At 42.9% G+C, this 21211-nt stretch overlaps 2 protein-coding genes across 2 annotated transcripts; both read right to left on the bottom strand.

The window, feature by feature from the left end:
- Nucleotides 1-15078: 15078 nt before the first annotated feature.
- Nucleotides 15079-17364, bottom strand: LOC147961499 (uncharacterized). Its single transcript, XM_087533829.1, has 4 exons — nt 17230-17364; nt 16693-17145; nt 16044-16312; nt 15079-15406 (listed from the first exon to the last, which is right to left on the bottom strand). Exons 1-4 carry the CDS (start codon nt 17341-17343, stop codon nt 15079-15081), a joined length of 1164 nt encoding a protein of 387 aa, XP_087389955.1. The 5' UTR covers nt 17344-17364.
- A 1573-nt stretch (nt 17365-18937) lies between these two features.
- LOC147961498 (uncharacterized) lies at nt 18938-19330 on the bottom strand. Its single transcript, XM_087533828.1, has one exon. The coding sequence runs from the start codon at nt 19328-19330 to the stop codon at nt 18938-18940; it is 393 nt and encodes a 130-aa protein (XP_087389954.1).
- Between the last annotated feature and the right edge of the window lie 1881 nt (nt 19331-21211).

The following is a 21211-nucleotide window of genomic DNA, read 5'->3' as shown; positions in this document are numbered from 1 at the left end:
GACAGGGAGAGGGATGCAGGCAGGCCTACCACCGGAGGCGGGGACACCCAGATGGCTGTGTACAAGCACCCCCATGCCTTAGAGTCCGGTACGAAGAAGGGCCAACCTGAAGAGGCGAAGGAAACAGTGAACGTATCTCAAAGCCAGGAAGGCGAAAACGCCTCCATGAGCAGGATTAAGCTCGGGACGACGCAGGCACTAGGTAATCAGGAACTGGGAGTGGACAAGGCTGCGATGCACGGGAGCGGAGGGACTGAAGATACAAGGGGCGATGGCGAGAAGACCGACGAGCCGCAGTTTCCTCCTGGGTTTGGGCCGTTCCCTCGCTTCACTCCCCAGGAGGCGGTCTGGACGGTGGAAGGCCTGTTTAACCGGAGGGTTATCAACGTCAGCAGGCCAAAGAAGAAGGCTTCGCAGATGAGCTCAATCCTAGGCAAGAGGGGGGACCGGGGCAAGCAGGCCTGCGACGCCCCAACTGTTGCCGTATCTAAAGAGGGACCAGACAAGTTCAGAAAGGTGGGTGGGTCAGGTATGGTGCATGAGGAAATAGTGGACAACAAGGAAGCAGCCGGGTCAGGGGCTCCCGGTGACCTGGTGGGTGCCAACGACGGCGCCCACCAGGAGCCATGACGATCATGAGCTGGAACTGTCGAGGCCTCGGGCAACCTCGAACAGTTCAAGAACTGGTGTATCTTGTACACACACAAAAGCCCAAGCTCGTCTTCATCATCGAAACTCGGCAAAATAACAAGTATGTCTCAAAGCTCAAATGGAGGCTGGGCCTCCGCCATTGTATCACGCAACCCGGTACCAGTAAGGGTGCTGGCATTGCTCTTTTCTATGATGAAAGTGTGGAAATAAAGAAGATTGCCATGGGGACGAGGTATATTGATGTGTTGATCCGTTTAAACCCTCATGGCCCTCAATGGAGGGGCACTTTCATTTATGGGGAGCCGAAAGCACATGAGCGGCATCACATGTGGTCACTGCTGAGTAGAATCAAAGACACAAGCAATCTACCATGGCTCATGACGGGGGATTTCAATGAAACTATGTGGCAGTCAGAGCACTACTCGGTCGCTAAAAGATCAGAAAGGTATATGAGAAACTTCAGTGAGATCTTGTCGTAATGCAACTTGTTTGACTTAGGCTTTAAGGGGCCGGGATTTACCTATAACAATAAACAACAAGGTAACAACAATGGGCGGGCCAGGCTAGACAGATTCGTGGCCTTCCCGTCGTGGTCTGACCTCTTCATGAATGCTTCCGTGGAGCATATTTGCTCATCGCGATCTGATCATCTCCCTATCCTTCTGAGGATGGGCGCCAGGAAGGAATGGAAACTGGTCGAGCAACCTAAACAGAGCATTTTCAGATATGAACAGATGTGGGAAAGGGTTGAATCTCTCCAGCCAACAATTTCTGCGTCTTGGAGCAGGTCTGGTCCGGCGGGAAGCTTACTTATGGTTAAGGAAAAGCTCCAGAACATGCAGAAGGACCTTTCCGTCTGGGCTAAAAAGGACTTTGGATCGGTTACTCGGAAATCAGCGGAGATAAGGATAAAACTGAGCAGAATTTGGGGCTCCACACCGACGGCTACACTTGAAGTAGAAGCCACAAAATTGGCAAAGGAACTTGATGAGCTACTGCTTAGAGAGGAGATCATGTGAAGACAAAGATCCAGAGCGACCTACCTGCGTGAAGGTGATAGAAATACAAAGTGGTTCCATAGGAAAGCTACATGGCGCCAGAAGAAAAACTCCATCTTAAAGCTGCGGGATGACAATGGCAATTGGGTTGAGGACACCAGCGGACTGCATGCGATAGCCAACACATATTTCAGCGACCTATATACAAGTGAGGTTAATACTGACCCTATGGACATTCTGGAGCTAGTCTCAACTAGAGTCAATGGGGATATGAACAGCGAGCTTATAAAGTCATTCTCGGACGAGGAAATCGGTGATGCTCTTTTCCAAATAGGTCCCCTAAAAGCACCTGGGCCGGACGGCTTCCCGGCCCGTTTCTTTCAGCGTAATTGGGGTGATCTTAAGGAAGATGTGATTAGGAGTGTGCAGGGCTTCTTTGTGGACGGAATCATGCCTGAAGGAATTAATGACACGGTGATCGTGCTCATCCCAAAAGGAAAAGACCCCTAGTCGATCAAGGACTACCGCCCGATCAGTTTATGCAATGTTATCTACAAGATAATTTCCAAGTGCCTTGTAAATCGACTACGGCCTATTCTGGATGGGATCATTTTGGAAACCCAAAGTGCCTTCATTCTGGGTAGAATGATTACTGATAATGCTATCATTGCTTTCGAATGTTTCCATAAGATTCAACACGGTAAAAAGGACAAGGACAACTATTGTGCCTACAAGTTGGATTTGGCCAGGGCTTACGACCGGGTTGATTGGGGTTTCCTAAAGGGGATGCTTCTGAAAGTTGGCTTTTGTAATACCTGGACCCAATGGGTGATGCAATGTGTAAAGTCGGTGAGGTTCTCGGTTAAGTGTGATGGAGAGCTTTTGGAGCCGTTTGTTCCCCCCCGTGGCCTGCGTCAAGGAGATCCGTTAAGCCCGTACCTCTTCCTCTTTGTTGCGGATGGCTTGGTGCTCTTGTGGAAGAAGGAGCTGGCGGAAAACAACCTCAATCCTATAAAGATCGCTAGAAATGGCCCAGGTATATCAAATCTCCTCTTTGTAGACGACATCCTGATTTTCTTCAAAGCGGTACCAGAACAAGCTACTACGATCAAGAAAGTGCTAGATACGTTTCAGAAGTGCACCGGTCAGCTTAGTTCAAACAAGTGCTCTCTCCTCTTCAGCGAGAGCTGCCCGCCTGAAAATAGAGATGCGATCAAGAACATTTTGGGTGTGATATCGGCCTCTTTTGAGAGCAAGTACCTTTGCCTGCCAACCCCTGAAGGAAGGATGAATTAGGATCATTTCCAACCAATAATGGATATATTCGCCAAGAGGTGCAGCGATTGGTCGGAGAAATTCATGTCATATGCAGCTAAGGAAGTGCATGTGAAATCTGTCGTGCAGGCCATCCCCACTTTCATCATGAGTGTCTTTATGCTCTCAAAAGGCTTTTGCGATAAGTATGAGAAAATGATCCAGGATTTCTGGTGGGGGACACTGAGGGGCATCGGAAGGTTCATTGGATGTCTTGGGACCGGATGACAAAGCCAAAGAGAGCCGGGGGGATTGGTTTCAGAGATATGCATTTGTTTAACCAAGCCCTCTTGGCCAAACAAGCTTGGAGGCTCTTGCAAAATCCGGATAGCCTTTGTGCGAGAGTCATGAAATCCAAGTACTACCCGAATGGGAGTTTGTTAGATACTGTTTTTGCTAGTGATGCCTCTCTGGTTTGGAGAGCTATAGAATTCGGCTTGGAACTTCTAAAAAAGGGCCTAATTTGGCGGGTGGGAGATGGCAGAAGTATACAAATTCAAAGAGATCAATGGATCCCGAGAAAAGAAGGCCTCATGACGGCTGCTTTCGTGAGAAGATCCCGGCTTAGATGGGTCAACCAACTCATGGAACCAGATGAAAAGACATGGAATGAAACCCTCATCAAGCAAATCTTCCATTCTTTTGATGCTGATGAGATTTGCAAGCTGAAGATTCCAGTATCGAATGTGGGAGACTGTGTCGCTTGGCACTATGAGAAGAACGGAGTATTCTCAGTTAAGAGTGCCTACAAATTGGCCGCGGCTAACCAGGATCTATCAGTGCAAAGCCCCTCGAGCTCTACCAGGGACCCAAATGATAGGAGCATTTGGGATCTTATTTGGAAGGATAAAGTGCCCGGGAGGGTCAAGATCTTTGCTTGGAGGGTGGCTACAAATACCCTAGCTACTAAGAGAAACAAATGGAAGAGAACTTTGGAAGTGGATGCGACTTGCAGTATATGTGGAAATGGTGAAGAGGACGAACACCATGCAGTAATAACATGTACCAAAAGTCGAGCCCTACGTGCAGAAATGAGAAAACTTTGGGCTTTACCGGCTGAGAGCAAACTGAGATATACGGGAGCTGATTGGTTACAAGTTGCACTTGATGCGGAAAACGAGGAGGTTTGAGCCAATCTGCTGCTGCTCATTTGGCGCTGTTGGCATCATAGGGAGGATTGCATGCGAAATTATGGGGAGGAATCCATCTAGGGATCGGTGCTGTTTCTGCATAAGTACGTGGAAGATCTTCGCACGGCTACCGGTGTTAATGATGGGCTGCTGGGGAAGACACAGGTTGGAGGAGGGGGACAGCACCGCTCGGCAGGCTCAAATCCCTAGGAGGACAAGTGGATAGCTCCTGGACTGGGAGTGGCGAAAATCAACACTGACGCAGCCTTCCATACTGCTACGGGAGTGAGTGTAGCTGGTGTGGTCGCCAGGGACCACAGAGGGCTCATCTACCTATCGGCATGCATAAACCTGCCGGTCTGCAGTAGCATTGAGGAATCGTAGGCGCGAGCAGCTCTGGAGGGGCTCCGGACAATGGCAAAATATTTCAATGGCGAGGTGGTTCTTGAGGTAGACAACCAAAACATCATAGCTGCCCTGTCCCCCAAGCAGACCCCAAGATTAGCCTGTTATGGTCTGATCATGGATATTAGGAGTGCGATGTCGGGTTTCAAAGGATGCAAAGTTCAATATGTGAGCCGGAAAAAGAACGAGTTGGCGCATGGCTTGGCGGCGCTAACCAGGAGCACAGGTGACCAACTCGTGATCGCAGACGTTCCACCGAGCCTACGAGCACTGATGTTGGCTGACTATAGTGTTCCTCCTGAGTAGTCTGATCTACTCTGTTCTAAAAAAAAGTCGATTGAGAACTGGATCGCAATGGTGGTGCCCTCTGTCCACAGGTAAGCGGAGAGGCAGAAGCGTGCTCATTTTGCCATCTCCGACATCGCACGTCGCTCCATGAGAGGTGCTCCTCGGCAGCGACTGTTTCTCTCAGTACAGCCGCCAATGGATGCGCCTCCCAACGTGGCCGGTAACCTCGGCCTCAACGCTTGCCTCCCCGCGCACTGCCGCTGGTGATGGTGGCAGCCAACGGCCTGCGCAGCGCTACCCGGCCCCCAGTGCAACAGTGCGGCCAAGAATGGCGGCTCAAGGAGAGGCACAGCCGGCGGCGACTCCCGGCGGCGATTGGTAACCGCACGAGGAAAAGAGAAGCCTATCTCCTTGGGACTATTTTACAAATTAGCCCTTGGATTATTCTCTTATAAGTCCCTGCAGTTTCTGTTTAAGCCCTTAGGCTTATAAGACCGTGAGGTTTAGCCCTCAATCTTATTGAAAATTGCAAACGAGTCATCCGACTCGTTGGACTTAGCGGTTTAGCCTCCAGGCTTACTGTTATCAGCACTTTAACCATATGATTATTGTTATTTGCGATTTATGCTTTTTGGACTTCAGAGTAAATACACATGATAGACCATCAGGTCTTGCTGAATTGCATAATATTTGATTATGCATTATTTTACATCAGTAAAATGACTGTTTGAGGCCCCAGGTCCTCATATATGTTGCACAAGTATGTTTATACTTCTGCATATTATTTGTATTACATGAGTAATACAGTTGCAAATCAATATGTTGATTCCATTATTCACATAGAATATGGAATTTGCTTGCAAGTTTGGAAACATGAGGTAATGAAGTGTATGACACTGTCTAACTATGTCAAATTTACATTTGTCACAAGGAATCGACAAATGGTATCTACTGCATAACTGCAGATTATTCACCGTTATTGTGAGGTCTATATTATGTCATTCCGACATAATGACTACCTTCAATTTTACACACAACTTATGGATTGCATTATGGAACAAATTAATTCCATTCAAAACTGTGAGGTCTACATCACCATATGATGTTTACCTTCAATGTGATTTTAATTAACACAAGGTTGTGAGATGCTCCATAAGAGTGAGATCTACACTACTTAGTGATTATCTCCATGTGTTTAGAGTAAAAGCGAAGGCACAAAACTTATGACATAGCCATTATGAGGCCTACACTGTTGGTGCCTACCTTCATGATATTTTCCCAAATACTTGTCAATTTCATAGCATTTGTTATTGGTTGTGACTATAGTGTCACATACTCCATCAGGAGATGAATCCAAGGCATTGGTTACTATGTTGCATATTATGCTATGAAGAGAATTATGCAAAACACTTGCATATTTTGGTGATTACCTTCCATGCATACACAACTTGTAGGACGCCATCATAGCTATGAATTAAGTTTCATGCACAGCTGAGAGGTTCACACCATTTTATGGTGATTACCTTCATGTGTTATAAATAAACATAAGGTTGTGGAGGCTATGATCAATTGGAATTGTCCATAAGAGTGAGGCACCACTAGGTGGTCGACTACCTCAATGTGTTTTTAAGAAATTAAAGGTTTGTCCCTTTTGGTGTGACTAACTTTACTTGGAAGATCCACACCACACTGTGGTGTACTTCTGGAAGGCTTGCCCTATGGGTCACTCAGAATCACCATCACCATAATTATGCTTAGCCATGGCATTTTCATCCTACTTAATTTACTGAAGGTAAATTAATGCATGAGAATTTCATGCAATATATGGCTGACCTTTTTGGAAAGGCGATGCGATGAGATGACATTTGGTGGGAGTAACTGTTTCAGGTGGGTCATGGACATTAAAGATTTTGTCGACCACGAGCCTTGTTTCCATTGAAACTCCACCTGCAGAAAATGTCATGGCTATTTATAAATAGCTAAGAATATGCATATTTGCATTTATGTACCATCGCAATGGCTTGGTTCTCAAACTGAGTATGTAATGGATGATGAATATCCATTTTCCCTTAGAGCCTTCATTGAGGCGAGATATATTGTTATGAGCATCACATGAATTATTATTCATTCTTTGTCAGGACTTCAAGTCCGTTGAGCCTTATAATTATGTTGTCTTAAATCAACACTATGTTGAGATTATGTGATAAGGCGGCTTCAGATGTATGTCTGACTATAAGTCCTTATTTCACTTTACGTTCTCCTAGGATGGTAAACAGAATATCATCTTTATTTCATGTTGCAATGCCTGAAATTCATGCTAGTGCTATTAGTACTAAGCAATAGTGGTTAGAGAACCACGAGGAGTTGAACGTAAAGTGAAGGAAAAATGACAAGCAAAAATGGAGTGTATATCTCAAAAGGGAATGGATCATTTAATCTAAATGATCATAATGACAACTTTCAAGTTTGTCAAATTGGTGGTTGTACGAAATGTCATACCAATGATTACCAATTGGTCAATTATTGGGTTGAATCATATCACCAACTCACTAGAGGAAAATGATTTTAATGGGATAAGTTTGAAGTTCTACTTCAAAAGGAAACAACCAGAAAATATTCTGGCATGGTAGAAGGAGAATGGACTCCTCTATATTGATGATATGCTTGTGGAATGATATTCCAAAGATATTATGGAGATCTCATGTAGTCTCCTAGTTATCCCTAAATATCATTAGCCTATAATTGTACTACTACATGAAGTATAAATTGCAACATCTTGTCCCTCGGACATGATAGTTGAGGAAATTGAGTGTATGAGTCAGTTCATACTCAATCTTGTTGCATACATAATAATTTTTCCTCCTTTATCATCATGGTATTGGACGATTAGAGAAATTATTGACAATTCTGTTGGCCACAACTTGACAAGTTGCAATATTCCCAACAATCATCAGATTGTTTTATGCACTACATGTGGCATTGGGGAATTAATTTTAAGGCACTCTCACCTTAAAATTTGAAATGAGCCAGCCAATATTCTTGATTGAATGCAAGAATATGTTTGGATTATTCAACCATTATCTGGGTTATCTTAATACTTCATGGTGTTCATAGACGCATCTAGAAGATGGTCTTAGGTGTGTATATCCACACATAACCATGCATTTACTAAATTAAGTGCTCAAATTGACAAATTTAGAGCAAATTATCCTAGTGGGATAATTCCATTGGAATGGAAATGTCGTTGAAGTTGATTCACGGACATTCAATGGTTATATTCAGTTTATGGTACATAACCAGAATGGTTTGGCTGGATATCTTATGAAAGAGATTCAATTGCATAGCCAATGTTGGAGAATTGTGATTTACCGACATTTTGTTGATGGTAACATGCGGTCTCACACTCCGCATATTTGGTCTAAATGAGATCAAATGATACTGCACCCCCTTGCAGTTTGTACGTGGAAATAAGTAAAGTATTTCCCATCTGCGGTAATTCGGTTGTATACCGATATCACCACCTCAGCGTACATCATGGGCCTTCACATATGGTTGGGATCTATGTGAGGAATAACTCTGGTATGTTCGTTAATCCGCCGAATACCTTAACCCTAGCAAGGGAGTTATTTGCAGCCCATACGCTGATTGCTTTTGCAATAAGAACATTTTCTGGCATTAGGGGGAGATGTGTACCACAAAGAATGCCAGGAAATGGATAAGAAATGTCATAGACATTTTTTCCACGTACTTAAGAATTTGAACTTTAGGTTCAGATTATGAGAAATTTGCAACATATTGCAATAATCTGCCAAGTATATTTACTGATGACTAAGGTGTCACTATGGTCAAGTACCAGAACGAGTGGAGGTACCAAATAAACCACCCATCTCCCTAGATGAGAGCAAGAGGGGGAGAATTCTGGTCGCATGAGATTGAATTCTCATATGTTTCAGCGGAAACAGAGGAGATTGACCCCTCGATTAGTAATATGATTCAACCTCGGGTTGAATGACACCTGAGGGATGCGCGGCATCCAAAGTCCAACACATATGTGCACAGATTTTTAGGTGTTGGGACATCGAAACACCTTGACTCCGTTGTTGTGGGAAATCACAAGGAGTTCAGATACGTAATAAAAATTCCACAGCGATATTGATTCATGATAATCGTGTATGAGAAAGTCTACATATATCGACATAAAATTCTTCTCGAGAATTGCTAGAATCCTTTTTGGGCCCTGAACCAAATCCATGGAGAGTGTTGTTGCACTTATATTGGTTCAGATGAAAGGAAGCAATTAAGGAAGATTGGCACTCGCTCATCAAAAGAGAGGTATTTACCGATGTAAAACCTGCTCCTCATAAGTATCTTCTAGAGGGAAGAGAAGTAAATTTTCGTTTGAAAATAAAAATAAATGAGGTGGTGAGAAAGCGAGGCTTGTAGCACAGGGGTTTTTCGCAGAGACCCGACATCTGTTACGATGTAGCATACCTTCTTGGTATGAGTGGAATTATGTTTCGATACTGAATGTTAATGGCAGTATAGATCCATACGGTTGATGTATGTAATGTGTACATACTCCCATGGGTCAATTAGTTTGGATGTATATATTGAAGTCATTGAATGACTCAATATTCTGAATCCAAAGGTAAATCGCAACATGCATGTGTGGAACTTCTGAAGTCATTCTATGACTTGAAGTAGTCGGAGATTTGTGTGGTGCAACCGACTAAGTGAGTTATTCCTTGACAAGGATTACTCTCATACTAATGATTGTTAACGTGTATTCATGAAGAAATCCTGGGTTGGATTTTACATCACCTTAATTTGTGGTGTTGATGATCTTATCATCAAAGTCTATATAAGACATGAAATACACACAATCATGTTAAGACGGATATTTGAGTTAAACCAAATTATGCTAAGCTTATGACTTGAGCATATCCCCCTAAGATATCAGTCTTCATATATCCGAAAGTATTGAAGAAATTCAATGTGGGTATATTATATCAAAGACACATATGGTCATATTATACCTAATATGGGATACAAATCCTATAGACATAGGGAGATGGTGAAGTGATAGTGGGGCATGAATTGCCATATCTAAATACCATCCAAGCACTCATATATCTTGCAAAATATGGCAGGCCTGGCACTATAATTTTTGACAATTTATTAAGAGTGCAATTCCCTGAAAGGTATAAGGTTTGTGCAAGGAATATCCTAGGATATATCCAGGGCACAAAGGGTCTTGATCAATTTCATTCGAAAAATCAAGATGGGGCCATGGTTTGATATATTGATAGTGGCTAATTATCTGATCCCACAATGCCATATCAAAGACCGGGTTTGCTGGAAGAGTACTTGAAGGAAGTATTCAGAATAGGCTCAAACCGAGTCCTTCCAGTGATCATTCTATTTCATTTGAAGCATCAAAAAATGTGGATAACTTCGTAGAATGATTGGCCACATGTGAAATCATGTGGAGATTATCATTATCTACCAAGATAATGTCACTTGTACTGCTTATGGGTTATATTTATCCTTGTGAATTACAGAAATGTAAGAGGATAATATGCAAATAGATTATTGTGATATTCACAGTATCTCTATTAATGTTTACATTCCAGAACTAGGTTCGTGGAATTGGTATGAGATATTCTTGAGGTTTGCAAAGTTCAGGGGGAGTAAAATCCCAAGTTATAACTCGTTCGTGATCCTCGGATCACTCATATTGTACTATTTTTCCCTTTATGAGTTTTTCATGATGGTTTCTCATATAAGGTTTTTAACGAGACAATATAAATACAAGTGCGGATATATGCCATATTGGTTTCTCCTTATATTTTCCCACTGGGTTTTAAAGGAGTTTTCGATGGCATATTATTATAAGGTCTCTCCTCAATTTTTCCCACAGGGTTTTTGGAGGAGTTTTCAGTTTGCAATATACATATGACGAATTGATCAAGGGGGAGTGTTGAGAAATAAAAACATGTGATCAATTGTATGGGAGGGATGCCTCCCAGGAGGTGTCTGTTGGAGAAGAGGTGTCTCCCCAACACACCCCTTCATCATGTATATAAGTGGGTCTCCCACATTGCAATGGAACTAGTGGATCATTTGGACTCTTCATGTGTCTCTTTTACTTTCACTCTACAACAGTTTAGTGGTAGTACTATTACTTGTTGTAGGATCTGCATAAGTCTTGTGTCATCGGATAATTTACTGCTACATGGAGGGCAGCATGTCTAAGCTCAAGGAGGCACGCACATACACAAAATTGAGGACATCACGAGATCCGAGGCTAACATGGTGTACCTGCGGAGCAACCAACCAAAGGATATTAGGCCACACTGTATCCATGCATCCGTCGACGTGTCCGTGTGATATAAGCCGGATATCCAACCATGTTCACATACATCTCAAAGCGAATTTTGAACAAACTAGACTGTTTTCATGTAAACCGGATGATCTTTATTTAACTTGACCAAATTCATTGTATTTTCAACATATTTTAATAAATAAAAGTGTCTGAAAGTCAACCTAGTCTAAATATTGAGTCCTTTGACGGTGAATCCACTGAATATGGGCTGTTCGTCAGACTGGATTGGACGACACAGATCAAAAGCAATACAGTGGCGTCACGTGTTTTATACACCCGCATGCTAAAATCGCGCCTCCAAGGATCGATCCTAGTGTTAGCAGAGCCGCCATCCCCAGTTGGCTCCAAAGCGGCGTGGTGCCATCTCTGCTCGTCAAAGTTCATCATCCTCGTCTAGCTGGGTCGACTCGATTGGCCTCATCATTCAGCCGCAGCCGTATTCGGCCTCTCTCAGTCCCAGCCACGACGGGAAGGAGGATGGGGATGGGAAGAGGTCAGGCAAGATATGCTCAACAGATGGGTATTCTGCGTTGCACAGACAACTTCCAGGGACTACCTCCATGTCAAGGCGGCTTGTGCTTTAGTGACGCCAAGCATATCGGCGAGCGCTAACCTGTCTTCCTCAGCTAGCTGCTGGAGGAGGTGAACAAGTCAGTGACCAAGCCTGCTGATTAGGGTGGAGATGAGGTGAGGAGGTTGAGGTCAAAAGTGAAGAGGAGGGTCGGCAAGGCACTGGTGCGATTATTCCATCGTCACCCTTTGAAAGAGTTCAGGCCCTTCTTTGAGAGCATTAGCCTTAGGCCGAGCGAGTGTGATTCCCTCTTGTCGCAGGATACGTACATTTTTAGGCCGTTGAGTCCGGACGGTTGCAGGAGCGGAAAAGTATCTTTGATGTGCCCTCTGACACAAGGAGAATATTTGAGAATTTATAGTGCTAGAATCAGGGTTATAAGGTCTACGAGGGGCCCACAAGCCTAGGGGTGCCCCCTAGGGCTTGTAGCCTCCTCATAGGTCTTCTGGCCTCTTCCCGAAGGTTCCTAGGTTTCTTCTCGTCCAAGTAAAATTACCATAAAGTTTTATTTTATTTGGACTCTGTTTGATATTGATTTTCTGCAAAAAGCCAAAAACAAGGAAAAAACAGCAACTGGCACCGGGCACTAGGTTAATAAGTTAGTCCCAAAAATAATATAAAATAGCATATTAATGTATATAAACATGCAAAACAAATAATATAATAGCATGGAACAATGAAAAATTATAGATACGTTGGAGACGTGTCAAGTATCCCCAAGCTCAATTCCTGCTCGTCCTCGAGTAGGTAAATGATAAAAACAGAATTTTTGATGTTGAATGCTACCTAACATATTTATCAATGCAATTTTTTAAATTTGGCATGAATATTCAGATCCATAAGATTCAATACAAAAGTTTAATATTGACATAAAAACAATAATACTTCAAGCACACTAATAAAGCAATCATGTATTCTCAAAGTATCATGGCTGAAGAAAGTTATCCCTACAAAATCACAAAGTCTTGTCATGCTCTACCTTCATCACACCAAGTATTTATCATGCACAACCTCGATGACAAGCCAATCAACTATTTCATACTTGTGATGTTCTCAAGCTTTTTCAACTTTCTCCCTCCCTATTTCATACTTTTGATGTTCTCAAGCTTTTTCAACTTTCACACAAAGTATATCTAATAATCCACAATTAGTCTCTAGCATGACTCTAATATCACCATCTTTATATTTCAAAACAAATGCAGGGAATCAAACTTCTCATATATTCAATGTTCTTTATGAAAGTTTTTATTATATCCCTCTTGGATGCCCATCATATTAGGACCAAATTCATAACCTAAGAAAATAGCCATATTGTTTTAAGACTCTAAAAATATTATAAGTGAAGCATAAGAGTTCATCAAATTCTACAAAATAAAACCACCGCCATGCTCTAAAAAGATATAAGTGAAGTACTAGAGCAACTGCCTAACTCAAAAGATATAAGTGAAGAACGCAGAGTATTCTAACAAATTCACGATTAATGCATGTCCCGCTCAAAATTTGTGTACATCAAGGATGATTGTAGCAAACTAAAAAGCAAAAACTCATATAATACAAGACGCTCCAAGAAAAACTCATATCATGTGGTGAATAAAAATATAGCCTCAAGTAAATTTACCAATGGATTAAAGATAGAGGGGATGCCATGCGGGGTATCACCAAGCTTAGATGCTTGGTTGTCCATGAATATTACCTTGGGGTGCCATGGGCATCCCCAAGCTTAGGCTCTTGCCACTCCTTATTCCATAGTCCATCAAATCTTACCCAAAACATGAAAACTTCCCAACACAAAACTCAACAGAAAACTCATAAAATCCGTTAGTATAATAAAGAAAATCACCACTTTGGGTACTGTTGTGAACTCATTCTAAATTTATATTTGTGTTAAATCTACTATACTCCAAATTCTCAATGGTTCATACCCCAACCCATAGATTCATCAAAATAAGCAAACAACACATAGAAAACATAATATATCAAAAACAGAACAGTTTGTAGTAATCTGGAAACTTCGTATACGTCTGTAACTCCAACAATTCTGAATATTTAGGAAAATCAAGGAAATTTGTATATCAATCTTGTTTAAAAAAATACATAATTTTATCATGCTCCAGTGGATTTTAAAAATTCTGGTACTGGACGCAAAAGTTTCTGTTTTAAAGCAAAATCAAATCAACTATTACCATGGACCATCGCAAAGGTTTTACTTCGCACAAACACTAATTAAAGCACTAAAACACAATTCCTACAGAAGTAATATTGTGTAATTATTCAAGAACATAAAATAAAAATATTGGGTTGTCTCCCAATAAGCGCTTTTCTTTAAAGCCTTTTAGCTAGGCGTTGATAATTTTGATGATGCTTACAGGAAAGAAAAAGATTGAAACACAAAAGGAGCATCATATAACATGTGAAAAACAAGTTTAGGTCTAACATACTTCCTATGCATAGGAATTTTATAAGCAAACAAATTATCATAGCAAGCAAAAACTACCATATGCAAGGAAGAAGAAAGAAACAATAGCAATCTCAACATAACGAGAGGTAATTTAGTAACATGGAAATTTCTACAAACATATTTTCCTCTCTCATAATAATTACATGTAGGATCATAATCAAATTTAACAATATAACTATCACATAAAATATTCTCTTCATGATCCATATGCATGGAAAGTTGACACTCTTCCAAAATAGTGAGATTATCATCAAATAAAGTGATGACCTCTCCAAGCCCACTTTTATCAAAATTTTCATAAGATTGATCATACTCCAAAGTAGTGGGACCATTATTACCTAGAGTTGAGACACTCTTACAAACCCACTTTCCATATTATCGCAAACATATTCATCTTGAGGCTTAAATAAAATTTCAAGATCATAAAAAGCATTATCACCCCAATCATGATCATTGCAATAAGTAGTGGACATAGCAAAATTTGCATCCCCAAGCTTGGGGTTTTGCATATCATTACACAATCGACATCCACATAATTGATAATAACATTATTGCAATCATGCTTTTGATTCCAGGAATTATCAAGTATGGGTGCAATAGCAATAATTTCATGTTTGACATAAGGAACTATATATAACAAATTCATCTCCATAACAATAACTAATATTGGCATCATGGCCATAAGAATACCAAGCATCATGTTCATCAAGGGGCGATATTTCAAGCAAATCAACGGAATCATTTTTTTCTCGAATATGCATAGCATGCGTATCTTGCATTAAAGAGAGAAAGGGGTACAAGGACCCTCCACCGAGGGTGTTACAACACACCCGCGCCACCGAAGGTGCTACAAAACACCCTAGCCACCGTACCATAGTCTAGCTATATGTCTCGTCCATTGCCCACATGTGGATCCGCCCGAAGAAGTGCTCCATGTCCATCCATATGAGGCCCACCGTCTTCCAAGCCCTACCCTCAGTAAGGCACCTACGAACTAGCCTAACGAGCGAAGGTGAATCCCCATCGAAAATGATCCCGTTGCGATGCTTCCATAGCTCCCGGAGAACAAGTATGATGATGGCTCTCACGTCCTTGCCCGGTGTGCCCTCTATGTTCTTGTTGAGCAACCACTCCGTCAATGTGTCATCAGGCCCTGGAGTCCACCCTGGCTTGCCCAACGCCGTGCATATCTGGAACCAAAACTCCCTGGAGAAAGCACAGTGCAACATGATATGATTCATCGTTTCCTCCTCTTGGCACTACTAGGGAAAACCCTAGTAGTAGCGCGGGTTTTGGGGCTATTAGCAGTGCGGGCAGCTGCGCTACCAATAAGGCGCTACAGCTAACTGTTAGTAGTAGCGCGGTCCGTACACGCGCTACTACTCTGGACTGTATCAGCAACGCGTTTTCGAAACGCGCTACTATTAATTAGCTGTAGCGATTTCCTTGCCCCGCGCTACTGCTATATATTTCATCATTTCCCCCGGCTTCCTACCCCGTTTCAGCTTCAATAAACAGCGATTTCCAAATACTAGGTACTACTAGATATCAATTTCATAAAGCATTATAGGTACTAGGTAGTACTCCCTCGGTTCCAAATTACTCGTCGTGGTTTTAGTTCAAATTTGAACTAAAACCACGACGAGTAATTTGGAACCGAGGGAGTACTAGATAATAATTTCATATATACTCAACATGCATCCTCAAGCAGTACAAGGTGATATCGACGATGATCATCATATGTAGTTCTAGATAATATCGACGACGATCATCATATGTAGTTCTACATGATATCGACGACGATCATCATCTGTAGTTCTAGATGATATAGCCACACACACACATGTAGTTCTCGATGATATCGACGACGATCATCATCCTCAAGCCTGGGTCGTGGGTGTTCCTGATAGTAACTAGGATGGCCTGTCCAACACGAAGATTCTTCCCAACAAGGAATCTCTTCCACCCAACCGAGTTTAAGTGTGTGCGACCGTCTGTGTCCATGCAGTAAGTACAGGTGGCAACGGAGCCCCTTGCGGTAAGGCATACTCCAGCTGAGCCTTCTTCATCAGGCTCGATACCACAACTCACAGATAGGTTCTTTGGCAATTTCTGAATAAGAAAAACATATCAATTAATAAATAGCCTCGCACATACTCTTGCAAATATATTTCTATTAAGTCTAGATTTCTACACTATCAAAAGACACAGTACTAAGCATTTGTACTAACTAATCATGAATTCTACTAATAAGTATATATGGATTATCTACACTATTAATAGTTCATTGGATTCTACACTAATAAGAGCATGTGATCAAACTCTACACTAAAGCATATCATCGACTAGATTTCACAAAGCATATCATTGGACTCTACACTAAGCATATCATCGGATTCACTAAGCATATCATCGAATAATTTGCATTTGTAAGTATAACAATAAAACATATATATATCATCAAATTACTACAGGTAGTACGTATAACATACCATTTCATGCCGATCGACCATGGTACTTGTCAGGCGGGTCACGAATGGCACCCCGACAAAGTCATCACGTGGCGGAATTGTGTCCCATAGGTTGCACACCTCCTCCTCGCTCAGCCTCATTCTTTGAGCTATGATGGCTTCATGAAGTGGGTTCTCATCATCATCATCGAGTGGGTCCTCATTATCTTCATCATCTTCGTCATCTTCATCATCTTCCACCAGGTTGAGATAAATGACAGCCAGCTTGGGTCTTTCTGCTCTGAAGGAGAAGCTGATCAACTCACCACCAGTAAGACACATGTGGGCAAGGAAACAGGCCCATCCATCTCCTCCAATCTGCGACATATTGCATCCTTTCTCGACCTCCATAGTGTACGGCCCCCCAGGAGCTTCAAATGTCACGGTGTCTCCTGTCAGCTTCTTGAATTTCAACCTCACATTGCATGGGACGATCTGTGTAAAAAAAGCAAAATGACACAATGAAGTAATGCCAACACTAAAAATAAAATAGTTGTTACATTTTATCTAATTTATTACCGCCGCATGACGAAAACTCGGCTGGAAGTAGATGCCGAACAGCTTGCCAGTTGCAAGGCTGCTGGTGCACCTTGACTTGCACAGTCGACATACTGGTGGTGGTGGTGGCGCCATTTTCCTAAAGCAATATGAGCAAAGGATTAACGATTCACTTCACAGGAAAGAAAAACAGTAGCATGTGATATTTTTGGTTCTTCCGCGAGAAGCAATTTTATGGACAAAGCATTTCGGTGGCACCTATTGTCGAAAAAACTTTTCACAAATATCTACGAAATAAGGGTACCAACTACCAAGACATTTCATCTCATCTAGCCCCTATTGCCTAAGATAATTGATTAAAAAAACAAGTGGCAAATTTAACTAAACTGGCACCTACATTTTGCCAAAAATAACTTATTACAAAAAAACAAAAGCATCTATCTATCCATGTAAAGAAAAATAACAATAAAATGGTGCATACTAAATCAACTAAATCAACTAGCCTACTAAATCAACTAGCATACTAAATCAACTAAATCAAAATGTTCTAAATCAACTAGCTAGCCTACTAAATCAACTAAATCAAGATGTTCTAAATCAAGTAAATCAACTACATACTAAATCAACTAAATTAAAATGTTCTAAATCAACTGGCCTACTAAATCAAAATGTAGCAGGGAGGAGGGGTTGTGGATGGAGGAGGGAGGAGGGAGAAGGGAGAAGGGAGAAGGAGGGGCGACTCAAGGAGGGAGAAGAGAGTAGGACGGAGGAGGAATACGGAGCGAGGAGGGGCCAGCCGGCAACGAGTGGAGGGAGGACGGAGAAGGAAGGCAGAGCGAGGAGGGGCCGGCCAGCGGCGACTAGAGGGAGGACGGAGGAGGAGGCTGGTACCTAGTACAGCGAGGAGGAAGAGGTGGCGGCGGCGCAGATCGGAGGAGGGGCGACGGGGGAGGACCAGCGCGGGGGGTTGAGGGGGAGATCGAGTGAGTGTGAGTGGATCGGATAGGTCGGAGAGTGGGGAGATGGAATGGCTTAGCAGTAGCACGCTATAGCAAAAGGCGCTACTGCTAAACAACCTAGCAGTAGCGCCTTTCACAAAGAGCGCGCTACTGCTATGTGTCAGCATGTAAAAATAGACATCAAAAATACATTGATCCTCAATGATATTTTTGTGTACAATCTGATTTGTCAATATGAGTCCTCACCAGTTTAGGAACTGCTGAAGACTCATATTGCGGCCACAAATTTTACACATAGAGTTCAATGAAGACCAAGTGGTTGTGAAAGTTTGAGAAGTAACATATTTAAGGTGGTACAAACTCTCTTCACGAAGCGAGGTGGGACTAATTTTTTTAGCAAACTTAGCAGTAGCGGTTATTGTGTAAATGCGCTACTACTATGGTCCGTAGCAGTAGTGCTCTTCATACAAGCGCGCTTCTGTTAGAACTAGCCTCACGGCGGCGTTGTGGCAATTATAGCAGTAGCACGTCTTAGAGTGGGCGCGCTACTAATACATTCATTTCAGCAGCGAGGTGTGTGCGCGAGCGCTACTGCTAGTTAGCAGCAATGCCTTATTTTAAAAGCGTGCTGCTGGTAAGATTCTGTGTATAGGCTTTTCCCTAGTAGTGTGGTCGCAAAGCAGGCAAGCGTCCTGGTGCGACAGGCCCCTCCTAGCCAAGCGATCGGAGGTCCAACAACGGTTGCGAACAGAAAGCCAGAGGAAGAAACATCACTGTAGGAGGGCTCGGTTCTTCCATGTCATCATCGCCGTCGGAGCCACAACCCTGCCCATGAACTTGGCAGCATACGCAGAGCGGGCATAGTACCTTCCACTGCGCTCCCACACCCAGACGATCACATCCAGCACTCCCTCCCGGAGTTGCGCCGCGTCAACTCGAGCCCACAACTCCATGAATTCCCCGAGCGTCGGCCCATCCATATCGGGGCCAACCTCGTGTGCCCAAGATCCGCTCATTACCGCCTCATTAACCTGCAGCCGCTTTCTAATGCGTTTGGGGATTCGGGAATGAATGCTGGGGGCGATCTCCTCGATCCTATAGCCATCAAGCCACCAGTCCTCCCAAAACAAAGCATCCCTGTCGTCACCAATTGTCGTGTGCATCACCGCATTGCATAGTTGTCTGGCCGCTTTTGGTATTGGTAGCGTGAACTCACTCCACGGCCTCGAGTTTTCGGTCCGAGCCAGCCATGGCCACCTAGCCTGCATGGCCGTGTTCATCCACTGGATATCCGGCACGCCAAGGCCACCATCCCACTTAGGGGCACAGACCGCCGGCCATGCCACAGCGCAGTTGCCTCCTTTCGCTCCCGCTTTACCACACCATACGAATCCACGTAAGATTTTGTTGATAGCTATGATCGTCTTGGCTGGGAGCTCGAAAGCCAACATCGCATGAATTGGTATTACCGACAGGACATACTTGATGAGGAGTAGTCGGCCGCTCTTCGGCAGCGCTGATGCTCGCCATGTGGGTAAGCTTGCCGCGATGTGATCAACTAGTCCTCGAAGCTGCGCCGCTGATTGCCGGCGGATGGTCAACGGGAGGCCTAGATATTTGATCGGGAACCGGCCAATGGAGCAGCGAAGGATGTTAGTGACCATGTCCATCTGGTCTTGCGAGCATCTGATCGGGAGTGTCGCACTCTTCGTCAGGTTGACACGAAGGCCCGAAGCAGCAGCAAAAATGTCTAGGATCAATGCACTAGTAGATAAAGGGTTAAATGTGAAGCACATTAGTGCCGGTTTGAATTTGAGCCGGCACTAATGTGTCCATTAGTGCCGGTTCCAACGGCTAGGCGGGCGGACATCATTAGTACCGGTTTGTGGCGAACCTTTAGCACCGGTTCGTGCCACAAACCGGTACTAAAGTGAGCGGTGGCAGGATGTTGTCAGTCTGGTCCCCCTCCAGCACCTTTAGTACCGGTTCGTATCACAAACCGGTACTAAAGGTCATCCTACATAAACCCTTCGTCCACCCGAGCTCGCTCCGTTCTTCCCCTTTCCCCTCTCCTCTCTGTTCTCCCCTCTTCCTCTCAAGCTCATCACACATTTTTCCCAAAATTTGTCAAGATTTGAAGGTCCCCATCCATTCAAATGATCACAAAGGTTAGCAACTTTGTCCTTTCATCTCTCATTGCTAGATTAGCTCTTGCAATGCTTTATATAGTGATTGATTTGTGAGTTTAGTAATTTGGGAGGAATTATATATATGTGCTAGTATTTGATTTTTATGCAATTTGAGGTCAAAAATAACACTTAGTTTGCATATGTAGGTGTGGTTTACTTAGTGCCTTCTAAATCTCCGTCGTAACCACCGTTGATCGCCCGCAACGTCCCGTCGCCGGCTCCACCTTGTGGTGAGCCTCTTGTTCATGAATGTTTTATATAAAAATTGATGTTTGTGTGATTTGGATATATAGTTACTCGTATAATTATCTTACCCATACGTTGTTTGTTATACATAGTGCCATAGTTTTGATATCCGTCCCCGTCGGCCCTCGTTCGGGTTATGATTCGGATGTGGTATATTCTCTTTTAAAACTATTTGTTGCATTTCGTGTTTATGACAAATTATGCCCATCAAGTTGATATAGATATTTGTATGTAGGAGGTAGTAGAGCCAGAAATTCCAACCGACCCTATTGTCGAGAGGTTAAATTTAGTTGAAAGAGAAAACGAGGATTTGAAGGAAAAATTGAAAAGAATTGAGGGGGAGAAGATGGAATTGGAGTTGCATGTTGCCGATGTCGTCGATGCTCACAAGATTAAGACGGAGAAAATGCGCGTGAAGATTAGAAAGATTAGAAAATATGCCATTCATAGTGAGGCTTGCTATCATTATGCTCTTGGATCAATTGTTACCTTAGTTGCAAACTTGATCGCATTTGTTGTTGCATTCAAATTCTTTAGCTAGAGAGTTATTTCTTTGTTGCATTTAAGTGTTGTATGAACTTTATGTATGAAGTTTATGTATGAATTTGT

Source organism: Triticum urartu, chromosome 7A (genome assembly GCF_056163025.1).
Source record: "Triticum urartu cultivar PI428250 chromosome 7A, HENAU_Tu73, whole genome shotgun sequence".
NCBI classification, from domain to species: domain Eukaryota; kingdom Viridiplantae; phylum Streptophyta; class Magnoliopsida; order Poales; family Poaceae; genus Triticum; species Triticum urartu.
This window is presented reverse-complemented; position numbering and strand designations above follow the sequence as displayed.